The sequence below is a fragment of the Urocitellus parryii genome, chromosome 4 (genome assembly GCF_045843805.1).
Source record: "Urocitellus parryii isolate mUroPar1 chromosome 4, mUroPar1.hap1, whole genome shotgun sequence".
NCBI classification, from domain to species: Eukaryota; Metazoa; Chordata; class Mammalia; order Rodentia; family Sciuridae; genus Urocitellus; species Urocitellus parryii.
This window is the reverse complement of record NC_135534.1, coordinates 121,437,023-121,452,777: the sequence shown is the minus strand read 5'-3', so window position 1 is coordinate 121,452,777 and position 15,755 is coordinate 121,437,023. Positions and strand designations below refer to the sequence as shown.

The 15,755-nt window shown below is 37.7% G+C and overlaps 1 protein-coding gene across 1 annotated transcript in view; it reads right to left on the bottom strand.

Moving 5' to 3' along the window:
- Positions 1–15,755, bottom strand: part of LOC113187044 (beta-galactosidase-1-like protein 3) — a 34,802-nt gene that overhangs the window by 10,679 nt on the left and 8,368 nt on the right. The window contains exons 6-11 of the mRNA XM_026394679.2: positions 13,940–14,048; positions 9,821–9,913; positions 8,129–8,210; positions 7,197–7,261; positions 2,593–2,677; positions 66–203 (exon numbers count right to left, since the gene is read on the bottom strand). Coding sequence (XP_026250464.2) covers positions 66–203; positions 2,593–2,677; positions 7,197–7,261; positions 8,129–8,210; positions 9,821–9,913; positions 13,940–14,048 — 572 coding nt within the window. The remainder of the gene's footprint in view (positions 1–65; positions 204–2,592; positions 2,678–7,196; positions 7,262–8,128; positions 8,211–9,820; positions 9,914–13,939; positions 14,049–15,755) is intronic.

Here is a 15,755-nt window from a genome sequence, read left to right as displayed (position 1 = left end):
AGTCTCCTCCCTAAAGCTCCAACAATACTCTAACTGGGAAGGTGACCACACCCACCAACACCTGCCATAGCTAGTCACAACGCCTCTGTGCATCCCAAAATATACAGCTCCATTAATGAAACCAAAGTTGGTTCCACCATGGAACATATATGCGTTGAAGGAGATCTCACGGTTGATAAGTTCAGACACAGTTTGTTCAACTTCTGTAAAGGGAGAAGTGAAAAACATACAGAAAATTAGTAATTAAAGAAAGAAAGTTGTCTTGGGTAAAAACTATTATCTCCAAACACAATCAGTTAATTATTTTTTCATCAAATCTCCACTAAAATTCCAACCAGGAAGTGATAGAATCAGTCAAAACTAATTTAAGAAACTAAATCCTGCCAGGACCAAGAGCAGTTTTGAAAATTTTTACCCCACAGCACTGACATAATTTGACTCTAATTTACAGAAGTATCAAAAACCCTTAAGGTACATAAGTACCTACTTTTTATTCTTTTCATTTTTTAATTTTACAAAAAATTAGTGTGCCTTCATTCCCTCCCTCTAGGATAGTGTCTCTGGAGGCACTGAATAGAAACACAGTAATATTGCACATTCGTTTGTTTTAGAGTACCTGCTGAATGTGGACCTATATATTGATTTGCTTTCTAATGATCTGCTGATTCCACTAAATTATAGGCTTATTGCAGGGTAGAAATCATGTAATTTTTTCAACAATGTATCTTCAGAGGCTGGATAAGTGTTTATACATGGTAGAAGTTCAATGATTTTATGTGACTAAATGAGCAGGTTAACCCTTTAAGTCCCATCTTCCCATATGTGAGACACATATAAAAACTTAAATTGAGCAAGAAATATAACATATATGGTAACTTTTGAAGAAAATAATGTATTTTAGAGCTCTATTCTTTAGAGAAAAGTAGTAGGTGATTGATTATAGCACTTAAAAACATAAATATATTTTTATAATTTTCACATGGAAATATATATATATATATATACACACATAAACTTGGATAGGTATAATATAGACATGATCAGTAGAAACATGAAATTAAGGGGATAATTCTATAAACTGAGTCTATACAAAGATCCAAAGACTTTCTTTCAAAAAGCAATTTACCCAAAGTGTAATTTACCTAAGGCCATTTTGGCTCTACTCTGGCTTAAGTCAATAGGATGTTATATCCTTTGACAAACAACCTGTTTTCCTTAGGGCTATTCTCTGGACTGAGGAATTTAAGATCCTCCCTGCTGGTAAGAATGCAAATTACCTTGGCCAGGCGGGTATGTGACCTTTATACAGACCAAAGATTCCAAGACCCAGAAAAAAAGAATAATTTAAAAGAAAAGCCCATGACCACAGAATCTGTAAGAACAAGTGCCAGTTAGAACTGGTCAGCATGGGCCAAGGAAACCAAAAGTTGCCTTTAGATCTTTAGCAGGTCATTATTCCTGCCACCTGCCCCACCCCCCACCCCACAAGTGGGTTTTGCTTAGGTACCTATGGGTAAAACCATGTGCTCTGGGGACTTAAAAATCTGATAATATTGATGCCCTTCAATAGATGAATGGATAAAAAAAAATGTGGCATTTATATACTATGGAGTATTATTCTGCATTAAAAAATGACAAAATCATAGAATTTGGAGGGAAATGGATGGCATTAGAGCAGATTATGCTAAGTGAAGCTAGTCAATCTTTAAAAAACAAATACCAAATGACTCCTTTGATATAAGGGGAGTAAACAAGGACAGGGTAGGGACGAAGAGCTTGAGAAGAAGATTTACATTAAACAGGGATGAGAGGTGGGAGAGAAAGGGAGTGAGAAGGGAAATTGCATGGAAATGGAAGGCGATCCTCAGGGATATACAAAATGTCATATAAGAGGAAAGGAGGGGTAAGACAAGATAATACAAATGGAAGAAATGATTTACAGTAGAAGGGGTAGAGAGAGAAAAGGGGAGGGGAGGGGAGGGGAGGGGAGGGGAGGGGGGATAGTAGAGAATAGGACAGACATCAGAATACATCAGACACTAGAAAGGCAATATGTCAATCAATGGAAGGGAAACTGATGTGATACAGCAATTTGTATACGGGGTAAAAGGGGGAGTTCATAATCCACGTGAATCAAACCGTGTAATATGATGTATTAAGAACTATGTAATGTTATGAATGACCATTAAAAAAAAATAAAAAATAAATTGCTGAGGCTGAAAAAAAAAAAAAGAAAAAGAAAAATTGAGAGGTGGTGACTGGGTGGGACAATTCAGAAACTTTCCAAAGACTCGATAAAACTGGGGAACAAAGTGGGCACAACATCACTCTCATTTTAGTAGAGACAACCCACCTCTCTTTCCCTCCCTCTAGAGAATGATTTCTTTCCTAATTAATTCTGCTATATTTTTATTACATTTCATATCTTGCCTGAAATTTTCCCCTACAAGAACACAAGAGGCAAGAAACACATTGCAGCCTCCAGATTCCCAATACCACCTCTGGTAACAGTTCTAGATTAGCAGAGAATAATATCATTATCCATGACTCAAGGCCATCTGAACTTGGAGTTAAAAACTGCAAAACACTTACCATCCGCACTTTTAACATGATGTTTCCTTCCCCAACTGTCGAACCAGCCAGTCCAATATTCCATAACCAGAATGGGCTTATTTTTCTAGGAACAAACCAAGGCAAATACTAAGTCTGATAAAAAACAAAACAAGAATGGCCAAAAAACCTGCATACGATAGATGAGAACTTGAGGATGTTGTGTTTACACTTTTTTCCCAAGTCAGAGCTCCCTTTGTGATCCAAACTTCATTACCCCTTACACATTATACTTTCATCCTCCACAGCTATAGATCCTCCACTCTTCCTAAGTGCCCAGGGTCTCTTGGCTTCCTCTAGTTCCATGTGCCTCCCTGCTGTTCCTAGGTAGCATCAGTAAAGTCAACCTGGTCTTATGCAAAGCTGGTACTCAGAGAATTTATTTTAGATACACAAGGATCTGAATGCAATTACTGACTGTCTGAAACTGAGGCTTAGAGATCACACAGCTCTTAGAGACACCATTTAACTCTGGCTCTAACCTTAACCACCAGAACTAAATTATCCTGTCTGCATTTTCACTTTCTCTTTGCCCTTATTTCAATCCATACCACTCTTGGGTGGAAGTGTCCATTGTTATTAGGCTCATCCTCATACTTTTGGTGTGTGTGTGTTTGGCATAGGGGATTTAACCCAGGGATGCTCTACCACTGAGCTATATCCTAAATCTTTTTATTCTTTACTTTGAGACAGAGTCTTGCTAAGTTGTTGAGCCTCAAGCTCACAAGCCTCCTACCTCAACCTCTTAAGTAGCTGGGATTATAGGCCTGTGCCATAGTTCTCTTTATTACTTAATTTCTAATAGTTTATATTTTGTATGTTTATGCCAACAAACAATTCAGTATACGAGAATTCATAAATGAGCTGAGCATAACGGATCACATATGTAATCCTCGGTACTCTGGAAGGCTGAGGCAGGAGGATTGCAAGTTGAGATCAGCCTTTGCAAGCAACACCTATCACAATTTTTTTTTTAAGGGCTAGGAATGTAGCTCTGCGTTAGAGCATTTACTTAGCATGCTCAATATCCTGGGTCCAAACCCCAGTATTGAATAAATAAATAAATATAAAAAGGAATTCATAAATGTTTGCACATCTCTATGGATTATACTCTTTATTTATGTAAAATAATTACCACAATACAATAGTAATTATTGAACTTTTACTATGTGGTACACACTGACTAAAGTAATTTATTTCTTTTTTCCTGTGTAATAACCCCCAAAACGAGATGTGTTCAGTCCCCATTTTACAAATGAAGAAATTGAGGTTAATTAACCTGTCAAAGTTCACTCAACTGGAATTTGAATTTGCCAGTTCAACTTCAGAAACATTCTCTTACCCATTACACTAAGCTGCCTATAGATTGCAAATGATTGGCTACCCAAAACTAGAAGAAAACACACTAAAATAGTACATTTCTCAAAACTTCTGTTTTTGTGTCACAACACAATCAAGACTATATATGATAAATACACAGCTAATGTTATACTGAACAGCAAAATTTGCAAGTGTGTCATCTAAGATCCTAGAAAAGAAAAGAAAGAGATGTCTACCTTCACTATTTGTATTAAACACTATACTGACTTAGAGCAATTTGGCAACATATAGAAATAAAGGATATTTCAGATGGGATGGAGGAAGTCAGATTATTCCTGTTTACTGACAATATAATTTTACATCTATATAAACCACATGAAAACTGGTAAAGCAGTTAAAAATTTACTAAAGTTGACCCAAAATTAATATACAAAAATTAGTACCACTTATACACAATAACAAAATGGCTGACAAAAGATCAAGAAAGCAAATCCAGTCATAATTGCTACAAAAAAAAACAATAAAATAAAAATACTTCGAAATAAATTTAATGGAGGGAGTGAATAAACTCTATAATGAAAATTATAAAACACTGATGAAAGACATTGAAGAGGTCACATAGAAATGAACAGATCCCATGTTCATGAATTAGAAGAATTAGTAGTTAAGATGTCCACGTTATACAAAACAACCTACAGATTCCATCAAATTCCCAGAAAGATATTAATGACATTCTTCACATGAAGAAATCTTAATATCCATATGGGACTACAAAAGACCTTTTACTAGTATAAAAGCAATATTGAGCCAAAGAACAAAATTGGAGGAAGCACAATACCTGGCTTTGAAACATACCACAAAACTATGATAACCAGTTAACAAGCATAGAGACTAAAACACTGACACTGTTCCATATGGAACATAAAAGAGGAGGCATAAATAAATTCACATATCTACAACCAACTGACCTTCAATAAATTGCCACAAACACATATTTAGAAAGGATAGTCTTTCAATAAATGATGCTGGGAAAACTGTATATTCAATATGCAAAAGAATGAAATTAGACTCCTCTGTCTTCACCATATGCAAAACTCAACTGGCAACACCCCAAAAACTTAAGAACTGAAATTATAAAACTATTAAAAAAAATACCTAGGGAAATACTTCAAGAAACCAGTGTAGGCAAGGACATTTTAAAAATAAAACCTCAAAAGCACAGGCAACAAAATCAAAATAGACAAATGAAATTTTATCAAATTGAGAAGCTTTTGCATAGCAATGGAAACAATCAATACCTGCCAAATGAGATAAAATATTTTCAAACTCATCCAACAAGGGTCTAATTTCCAGAATATATAAAAAATTCACAACTCAAAAGTGATACAAAAGTAAACAAATAAATAATTCTATTAAAAACGGGGCATAAATAAATATCTAAATAGACATTTCTCAAGATATACTAATAGTAAACAAGTATATGAAAAATATTGAATATCACTAAATACCAGAGAAATGCAAATCAAAACTATAATGACATAGCATATTACCATAGTTAGAATGACTATTCAAAATGATCAAAAAAAAAAAAAAAAAGAACAAGTGCTAGTGAGGATGAAGACAAAAGAGGAATTCATATACAATGTTAGCAGGAATGTAAATTAGTAAAACAGTATGGAAGTTCCGGCATGGGTGGAATTGGATCTAGCATATCAAGTGAAAAGCCAGACACAGAAAGAAATACCACATCTTCTCACTAGTTTGTGGAAACTAGAAAGTGGATCTCATAGAAGAACAGAATAGAATAGAGGACACTAGAGACTGGGATGGCAGGGAGAAAGGAAGATGGAAAGGAATGGGCACCAAAACACAGAGGGGAGGAATTAGTTCTGGTTTTTCTTTGGCACAGTGTAGTAACTATTGGTTATGACAACCTATAATATATTTCAAAATAACTAGAAGAGTACAAAATTTCTAAAACCTAAACATGATTAACATTCCAGAAGATAAAAGTTCTTATTGCCCTGATTTGTTCATTACATATTATACACATGCATTGAATTATCATAATAAATCTCATTAAAATGTACAAATAATATGTCTCAATTTTAAAAATGCCTTATTGCTAAAAATTGTTGATCTCAAAGAATAGAATAGTGATTTTTAGAGGGTAGGAAAAGTAGGGCATAAGGAGCTAGGAGAAGGCTGAATTACAGGTACCAAAATCCAGTTAGATAAGAAGAATGAGTTCTAATGTTCCATGGCATGGTAGGTTTAATGCAGTTTATAATACTCCTTTATAAAAACTACAAGACAGGAGTTTGAATTCCCCAAACACAAAGAAATGATAAGGAGATGAAACTCGAATTATTCTGATTTGATGATTAAACTTTGTTATGGAGAACTGTGTGAAAATTGATGAGAAAAGGAAATTTGATTGGTTCTTTAATTGCAAGAATGACTACTTGTGGAGAAGAGACTAGTACTGGAGAGAGGGCCCTCAAGCCAATGCTATGGGAGACCAATGAGCAGAAATGGTAGTGAGGACTTCCTACCTCAGGGCCAGAAGAGTGGACAGGGGATAGAAAGGAGGAGAGGGTAACATCATACCAGGTCTTGCAGGCCACCATACGGGAATGGAGAAAGGAAAATCAGGGAAGCCAATTATGCAGGGACCACAACCATGCTTGGTTATGACAAACCACCCTAGTGGTACTGAGAAAGGACTTGGAGGCATGAACTGTGCTCTGTCTACCTAAGTAACTGTCACAGGAGGTTACCTACTCTGGGAGGATAAGACCTGCTTACTCTGTGTTTATTAAATATTTGCATAAAATTCTCACTCTGTTCCATAATTTGTATTGGTTAGCTGAAAAAGCCTAAACCCACGAAAAAAAATCATGTGTTCTTCATAAGAAATACATATAGCCCATTTCCATGATCTTTACTCATATAAGAAAGAGAATATCAGCTCCCGCTGATCCTTACTTAGGTGATTCCTGGTATAAGCCCCTCATCCTTCTCAGAGTCATCTCCATGAACATGTTCTATGAACAGAAGTGATACAAGCATGGTTTCTTCCTCGTTCCCTATCCTGGAAGGCAAACATGCTCCCAACATGGCTTTGAATGCTACCAGTGCTCAGAGTAAAGACAGGCAGTCTTCTTATCAAACCCCCTTGATCACCTGTTCACTGATCACCAGTTGCACAGGTTCAAGAGGTTATAGCAAGAGAAAGGGTTAAATTCATCTATAGGCTGTCTTACCTGCATTTGACGAAACCTAGAAAAGAACTTCTCCTTAAACGAATCCATATTGACAGTGGTCAGTGCTGTAGAGAGAAGAGATAGACCACTGAGGCATTGTGACAAGAGCCCTGAGGGAAGGGATGGAGGTCCACCTTGCACATGGCAAGAGTCAAACTGAGTAGAAAGGATTATGAGACATTGCTGTAGTTCACTTTGCAAATCACAAAGTGCTATCATGACCATTGGTAATGATAAACATCATTACAAAGAAGAACAGTTAAACTTAGCCACATTTGTGTGAAGACACAAACCAAGATTAAAAACTTGATCTAAAAACTGAACGCAGCCTATCTGGTCTCAGGCTCAGCATACTTTCCAGGGCACCATAATAAAGTGGGAAGAGCCACTAAAAAGAAGATAGCAGTTCACAACAGCTGCAAGTCTGCTTTAAAGATCATCTGACAGATGTTCCCTGAACCTACCTACTTGCTCATAAATTGGCCATTCCCCTCACTATTGTAACCTTGTGATTTTGCTTTGAATTGTCCTGGTAGTTCATTCTCTGGGATCGGCTAAGTTTCTAAACTAAATCTGAAGATATAGACTCTCAGAACTGGAACTTTTGTCTATGCCAGGTTCCATACACACCCATCCTTTGGTTCCCCACCAATTTTACATCTTGATGGGGATGTCCTGGATGCTGAGTTATATCAACCCAGATTCCTAGCACAGAAGTCACGAAAAATAGCAAAGTGCCCTCATGATGAGGAATTTCATTACTGCTGTTTAAAGAAACCACATTTGTAATCAAATCTCTGGGATCAGTCTCAATGAATATGGGAAAAAAGAGGCACCAAAGATACACTTGGTTCTTTCTGAGGCTAGTTGACAATTTACATTGGCTGTTAAGCATCTCTGAGTTCTACCTTGAAATAACTCTAAATTTATACCTCCATCGACAGAACCTTGCTCAATTTCCTTCTCGTTATCAGAGGTCAAGAGCAGCTCAACAATCCCTCTTTTCAGCAAGGCCTGTTGAGACAAAAATGAACAAAATGAACCCACTTCCCGCACTCCTATGGTTAGGATATATAAGGAAATTAGGAAATAAAGGCAATTGTACTCAAATGGGAAGAGTATGACCTACAAAAAAGTGCCATCTTTTGGATCTGGAGTGTCCCCCAAAGGCTATGTGTAAAGTCTTGGTCCACAGAAGAAGCAATTGAGAGATGGTGAGAAATTTAATAGGCAGGGCTTAATGAGAGATTTTTACAACACTTGGGGTGCAGCCCCCAAAGAAATTGTGAGATGAGTGTTTTTTTCTGGCATACACTCCACTATGATGTGCTGCCTGAAAACAGGTTCAATAGCAATGGGGTCAACAAATCATGAACTAAAACCTCCAAAACTATGAGCCAAAATAAACCCTTTTTGCTTGTAAGTTGATTATCTCAAGTATTCATTCATTTACAGTAACAGAAAGCTGGCAAATTTTAAAGTATTTTGACTTCATAAAGATTATATACTTTCTTTAATATGTGGAAGCTAACAAGGAAAAGGAAAAGAAAGATGAGGATGGATCTTATAAAAATCAAAGGGAGATCAATAGAGGAAAGGCACCAAGCTGTGGGGCATAGGGAAAAGGGGGGAAAGTACTGGGGAGTGATACTAGCCAAATTATATTATTATATTGGATATTGTGTGCATGTACAAATATGTAATGACAAATTCCATCAGTACCACTATAATACACCAATAAAAATGTAAAAAAAAGTGTTTAACTTCAGAGTCTATCTGCAACTTAGGAAATGTAATTATTCACAGATCCTATTTTTGTCTGCTTTTTTGTTGCTGTGGCCAAAAAAAATCTGACAAGAACAATTTAGAAAAGAAAAAAATATTTTGGCTTATAGTTTCAGAGGTTCAGTCCATGGTAAGCCAACTCCATAGCTCTGGGTCTGAGATAAGGTAGAAGAAGTCCTGCCCTCCTCTCCTCCCCTTCCCAGGCTAGCAAACAATTCCTATCATCTCCAGGCCATTCACACAATGTCTCTGGTGGACAGAGATAACCAGGAGGAACTAGTCTGGATGGGTCAGCTTACATCATGTGGCCCTACATCCTGTTTGGCACCCTGAGGACAGAGTCCAATTTAGAGTGACCCTTATCAGCTTCTTGAATGTAGGAATCCAGGGATAGGAGGGGCCTGAGGCAACCGAAAAGACACCAGACAGGACTTCAGTTCATCACTGCCTGAGAAATCTACCCATGGGGGAGCAAAAAGAACAGAAGAAGGGCCAGAAAACTGCAAGTTGATAGCCATTATCACCAAGTTCTTGAAATTTGATTTACTATGAATGTAAGTTTACCAGCCTCCAGCTTTCAATAGGGTCATAGAGATTGTAAACAGAAAGGAATTACCTTCAAACCATGGTGACTGGTTTCATCACAAAGTTACTTAAGTTCATCTTGATTGCCTTAAGAATACTGAATATTCACAGAGAATTTGAACCTGAACTTAACATGTGCTCATAATGGACAGAGCCTAGCAGTGACCCATGCAGCAGGGAATAAGACTTGCATGCTGGAGAAGACACAGATTGAGCAAGGAGACAAGTAATATGGAGATAACCAAGTGTCTTACCTCCTTTACATAAGACATGTAGTCTTTGTCCTTATTAAATGAACCATATTCATTCTCTACTTGCACTGCAATGACAGGGCCTCCACGGTGGTACTAGGAGACAAGTTGAAAAGTGAGGCTACTGGGGCAAAAGCCTGGAGTCTGGTTTGCTGCTGATGACCACTCAGCTGATCAGCATGTTGGGAGTTAGGATTCTTTGCATGTGGCTCTCTCCTTCCCAGAGCTTAAGTTGGGATATTTCAGGAGTCCTACCTGCCCTAGTGCTTTGGAGATGAGCAAGCCATAGTTACCCTCTATTTCCCATATTAATATGCTACTTGAATATTAACTGTCAAATCTACATCACCTATTTCTATATATACCACATCTATTTTCCTATCTGATATGAGAAAGGCAACCCTCCTTCTTCCTGTCCTAACAGGCCTTCTTACAAAAGAAGACCCCTCCCACTAGACTCAGAGTTCACCCCTAAAGACAGCGTTCCTTCCCCTCAGGATTGCCATCTCTCCTAATGCTTTATGTGTGCATCCCACTCCCATCTACCACCTGCTTTGGAATGTTACCTTATGGCATAACTCCCTCTCCCTTGTGACCTCCCACTTTTACTTACAAACTAACTGACCTCAATCATCATAGAAACCTGTTTAGGACCTCCACATCAGATAGATAGAGAGGGTATAGGAATGGTCCCCTCCAACCAGTTCTCTCACTTTTTGCTCTTTAAGAGCCACACATCCTGAAACGGTCCCTAGATGCCAACACTCACCTTCTCTGCTTCTCAATTTTAGCTTGGTCCTCAAACCACCCCAATAAAGCTTTTAGCCCATTATGTCACCTAAATATTGACCTAGTCATGTTACATCAAAGCACTTTTCAGGATTTTACTATTTACTGTCTTTCCAAACTCAGCTGCATTTTCTTCTTTTTGATCTTGCCCACACTGAAAACAAAGCAAGCTCTGGAGAAAAAACATATAATGTCTTCACTCCCAGTGAAAAGGAACATCGTAGTCTCTATTGCCCACACAGTAAATGTAAGACATGAGGATGCTGCTCCTAGTGGGCACAAGAGAGAATGAACATACTTGGTAGGTTCCTTGATGGACTGCTTTGGCCTTGTTCCCTCCTCACACTGCCCCAAACACTTATAGTTCTTCATATTCCTCTTTCTATTCCTGCCATCCATACACTATGGGGTCTCAGGACCATTGTCCTGGCCAGGCTGATGGCTTTCATTTTGCAGGTCACTATTCAAATATAAATTGTTCAGGAAAACATGCTCTGAACCTCCCTTTTTCAGAAAGACCTTGCTAGTACGCCCTGCCTGTTAGGGGGTTCCTGTGCCTCCTTCACATCGCCACTATAATCCTTATTGTGTTGCCTATTTGTCTTGTTTTAGGACTGTAATCTCCAAAGGGCAGGGACAATGTCTTCCCACTGTGGACTAAAACCATGGCTCCTGCTCAGGACCTGGCAACCTCCCAAAAAACCACAGGGCGCCTTGATGCTCAGTACTTAAGAGGCGTAAATATTCTGAACTAAGAAATACAGAACAATTATTCTCATTATCGAATAATACCTTCTCCCCAGCTGAAACCATGAGATTTCTAAAAATTCCATTGTAAGAGAATCCACCTTAACTTCATAAAATTTTTAAAAAAAACTTTAAAAAAGTCATAAGTAAATCAGTAAATGTACTCAAGAAGCTATTGATATAATAATTAAAATAATGAAACCAATCAATTAAATACAACAATTTTAAAATACAAATAATTAAGCAATGTAAATAAAGCCTTAGGCATTTCGTTTTAGAATTCATTTAAGAATTCCTTGATTCCCATCAATTTCCTAGTAGGATTTTCTACTCTCATAATTTCAATGGGATATTTATCCCAAATTTGTTCTGCTTGATGAATACATACAAACACTAAGTGGCATTGTACTTATACTCCCATCCAAATAGTCAAAGTCTTTCTAATTTGAAGACAAAGATTGTCACTGATCTTCCCTAGATTGCAGGAATGAAACCATCAGAAACATGTGAAAACCATCACAAACAGGCCTTCTTACAAAAGAAGACCCCTACCACTAGAGTCAGAGTTCACCCCTAAAGACAGGGTTCCTTCCCCTCAGGATTGCCATCTCTCCTAATGCTTTATTGCAAAAATCTCATTCCCAGTGTACCTGTCCTATTCCTTTCCTTTATAAACTTTTGACTCTTCTCTCCATAAATACCTTATTCAGAATAACTCACAATCCATGATTCAGAATTAATTACATAGGGCTGGATCTATAGCCCTGTGTCGTTTCCCCCAAACAGAAGAGTCTAATATAATTCAGTCTACTACCTGAGAATCCTGGTGGTTATACCATCTTGGGTTACATCAAAAGATGATCTCTGAAACTAAGATTTATAGTTATTCACATCTTCTGAAAATGCAGATGTATTTTACTTATGAAACCACAAAAATCAAACAATTGCTGTACTGCAGACTGCATAGTATACAGCACTTTTTTTGTCATGGACTAGTCTCTGAGCTATAAAGTAACGTTCTGAGAATGAGCATTTCTTGCTGGTGCATCAGGACAAGGTACCACATGTTGAAGGAAAAATGACATTGTTTTTCTCACTTCTGTAACTAAATCAAACTTGAATGTTGGCAATAGTAGCTATATTATACAAATACAAAACAATATCTAAACCAATTTATTTATTATCATATAAACTGGGAAGATTATAATATCCATGAGTAGGGCACTAACTAAATGAATTATGGCATATTCTGCTATGGAGAACTATAGAGCTATTTAAAATAAAGACAGTAGGCTGGGGTTGGACCCTTGTCTAGCATATGTGAGGCCCTAGGTTCAATTCCCAACACTACAAAAGCGAAAAAAAAAAAAAGAATGACAGATTTCAAAAACATTATTTTAGTCAGGCAAGGTGGTTCACACTTGCAATTCCAGCTACTCAGGAGGCTGAGGCAACAAAATCACAAATTGAGGCTAACCTGGATAACTTAGAAAGACCTTCTTTCAAAATGAAATGAAAATACTATGGATGCAGTTCAGTAGTAGAGCACTGGCCTTGCTTGTGGTTTGATCCCCAGTATGGGAGTGGGAGGCAGGGGAGGTAATTTAAGTGATAAAGGAAAACTATCCACTGGAAACTATATTTTTATGTAAAGAAAAGGATATACATAGACACATCTCTGTATATGCGCATTTTTTTTCTGCATGCATTGAAAATCTCTGGAAAAATACTAAATGGCTTTTGGACATGTTGGAGGGGGAGAATTTTATTTATCATAGTTATTTTGTACCCTTTGAGGATTTTTTACCAACTGTTTATACTGACAATTGCAAACAAAAGAGTAGAAATAGGAAATTCAGATCAGTAAGCTTAGTGAATATTGAGCTCACCGATACAACTATGACAATCCTTTTTGGGGTCCCTGTCTTCTGTCATGGAGGTCTTTTTGGAAGCTCTGGACAAAGCCACAAAGACTGATAAACCCAGTCTGATTCCCTCTTAAAATTGGGAGCCATCTCACCACAAAGACATAAAAAGCTAATTTTGGCTTTACTATAAATTACTGAAAATTCTGAACTTACTTGGAATGCCTGCCATGCCTTGAACTCACCCATGCCTGGCTTTCCCTGACCAGATAACAACCCTCTCTGAGGCTCTAATGACCTTCAAAAATTCTGATGTCGGGGCCAGCAAAAATATAAACTAGCCTTTGTGTTATGCTCCTCAGAGTTTTGTTATCTGTAACTCCCCTTTGTGTAACTTTCTGGGCTATAAGGCTGCTCTTCTAAAAAGCTTCGAGGCTGTGTTTGGCTCTGGCGGTTTTTGTTGGGAGAGGAAGACCAGCCTGTTGAAATAATAAGCTTGCTTTAATTTGATTTTAATTGGAGTCAGTGGTCTTTTCTTTACATCCTGGTCTAACAAGACAAGTCAAAATTTCTATGCTTGACATGAGGGTACAAAAGTCAAAGTTATAAGAAAGTCACCTGTATTTCTCATAGAGGCTGGACATGACCTATTTGGCTGGTGACTGAGCCAAAACACTCTTTCCCCAAAGTCAGTGTCAGAAGTAAAGGTCAGGGGCTTTACCTGGAGAGGAATCACTCTGGGAATCAGGTGATCAAAATACTTATCAACTGCTTCAACAAAGCCTTTGTCTGTTGTTCTCAGTTGCATGTTGGGGTCTTGCAGAAGCCAGCTGGGGACAAGAAGGGACAGGTTAGTATGAGACAGGAAGGTCAGAGGAATCTGTGAACTTTTCACACCATGCGCCAGATTTGTAAGGATGAGAAGGAAACACACTACACACTTCCCAAGGCACTCTAGACCTTGGAAGTGCTTTGTCCTCCATTTCATCAGACGAAGGGACTGAGCCTACCCAGACTTCTACACCCACGTCCTATGAGTTTGATTGTTTTAAAGAATTCCTTGAATCTTCTCTATTCTATTTCAGTACGCTGAGAACATTGAGCACAGCATCTGCTCCTCAGGCACAAGGTCACAGCTGAGATCTTCTAGTGGCACCCCCTCCTCCACAAAAAATCTTAACTAAGCTTCTCCAGAAATCTTCACCTTAGTTAATTATAGGACTATCAACATAAAGAGTCTTTACAAAAGAGTTCAATGTACGTAAACTTATTTTCCTGTTGCTCTATTACTTGGCCACTGGCCTAGAAGAAATCAGCACCCCAGGTGCTGACACCCCTTTACTAGTTTTTCACAAACATTTATCAAGTATAGATAGTTTGTAGAAACGTGTTTTCAAATGCAAACTGTGATAATAAAAAGACAAATACTTTAACAAGGCCTCTGGCCTTGAGCTGGATCTTCACAGAGAAGTCTACATTTCTAAGATAAGAGAAGTTACCAGTTGGGCTCTATGGTAACAGCTGGCAGGGGAAGGAAAGAAAGGGGAGAAGAAGCTCTCCCCTTCTCAGGAGCTGTCCTTGAAGGGTTAACTTGCCCCAAAACAGTGAAAGAAAAATCTGCTTTTATGTGAACTTCTGCAAACTGTGAACTTCTAAGCCCCTCCCCTCACACACTGGGTATAAAATTCTGAAACTACCTGAACTCGGGGTTCAGGGGATTAATTGATTACAGTAGAAGCTATATCCTCTGAGCCTGGCTGCAGACAAATAAAACTATTTCCTGCTATCTTCAGTGCCTTGCCTCATCTGTCCCCTACAACAACCTGATACTTGAAGAACACAGTAGAACCATGAAGCCAGGAAAACCCCACTACAGGTTACAGAAGACAGGGCCAGCCTACCATCTGACCTATAATGGGAGTAATTGTTTCCCTGAAATTCCCACTTACTTTAATGATTTTCATATGTCAAACTACCCTTACAAAAATTACATAATCATCTCAATAAATGCAAAAACAGTCTTCCACAAAATTTAGCTCTCATTCATAATAAAAACATTGAAGAAACTAGGGATAAAAGGAATTTACCTCAACATCATAAAAGCTATATATGGCAAACTCAAAGCTAACATAACAATGCATAGGGAAAAACTGAAAGCATTATCCCTAAAATCGGGCACAATAGAAGGATGTCCTCTCTCCTATTCAACATAGTAATAAAATTTTAGCCAGAGCAATTAAGCAAGAGAATAAAATAAAAGGAACAAAAATAGGAAAGAAAGAAGTCAAATTTTCACTGTTTACTGATGATATAATCCTATATTTCTAAGGTTCAAAACCTCCATGTTATGGTTTAGATATGAGATATCCCCCAAAAGCTCAAGTGGAAGACAGAGCAAGAATGTTCAATGGCCTTTTTCACTGGACAAGAAAAAAACATTCTTAATATGCATATAGAAGAATAAAATACCCAAATAGCAAAAGTAATTCTAAGTATTAAAAAAAGCAATATTGAAGGCATTATATCTGATTTTAAAT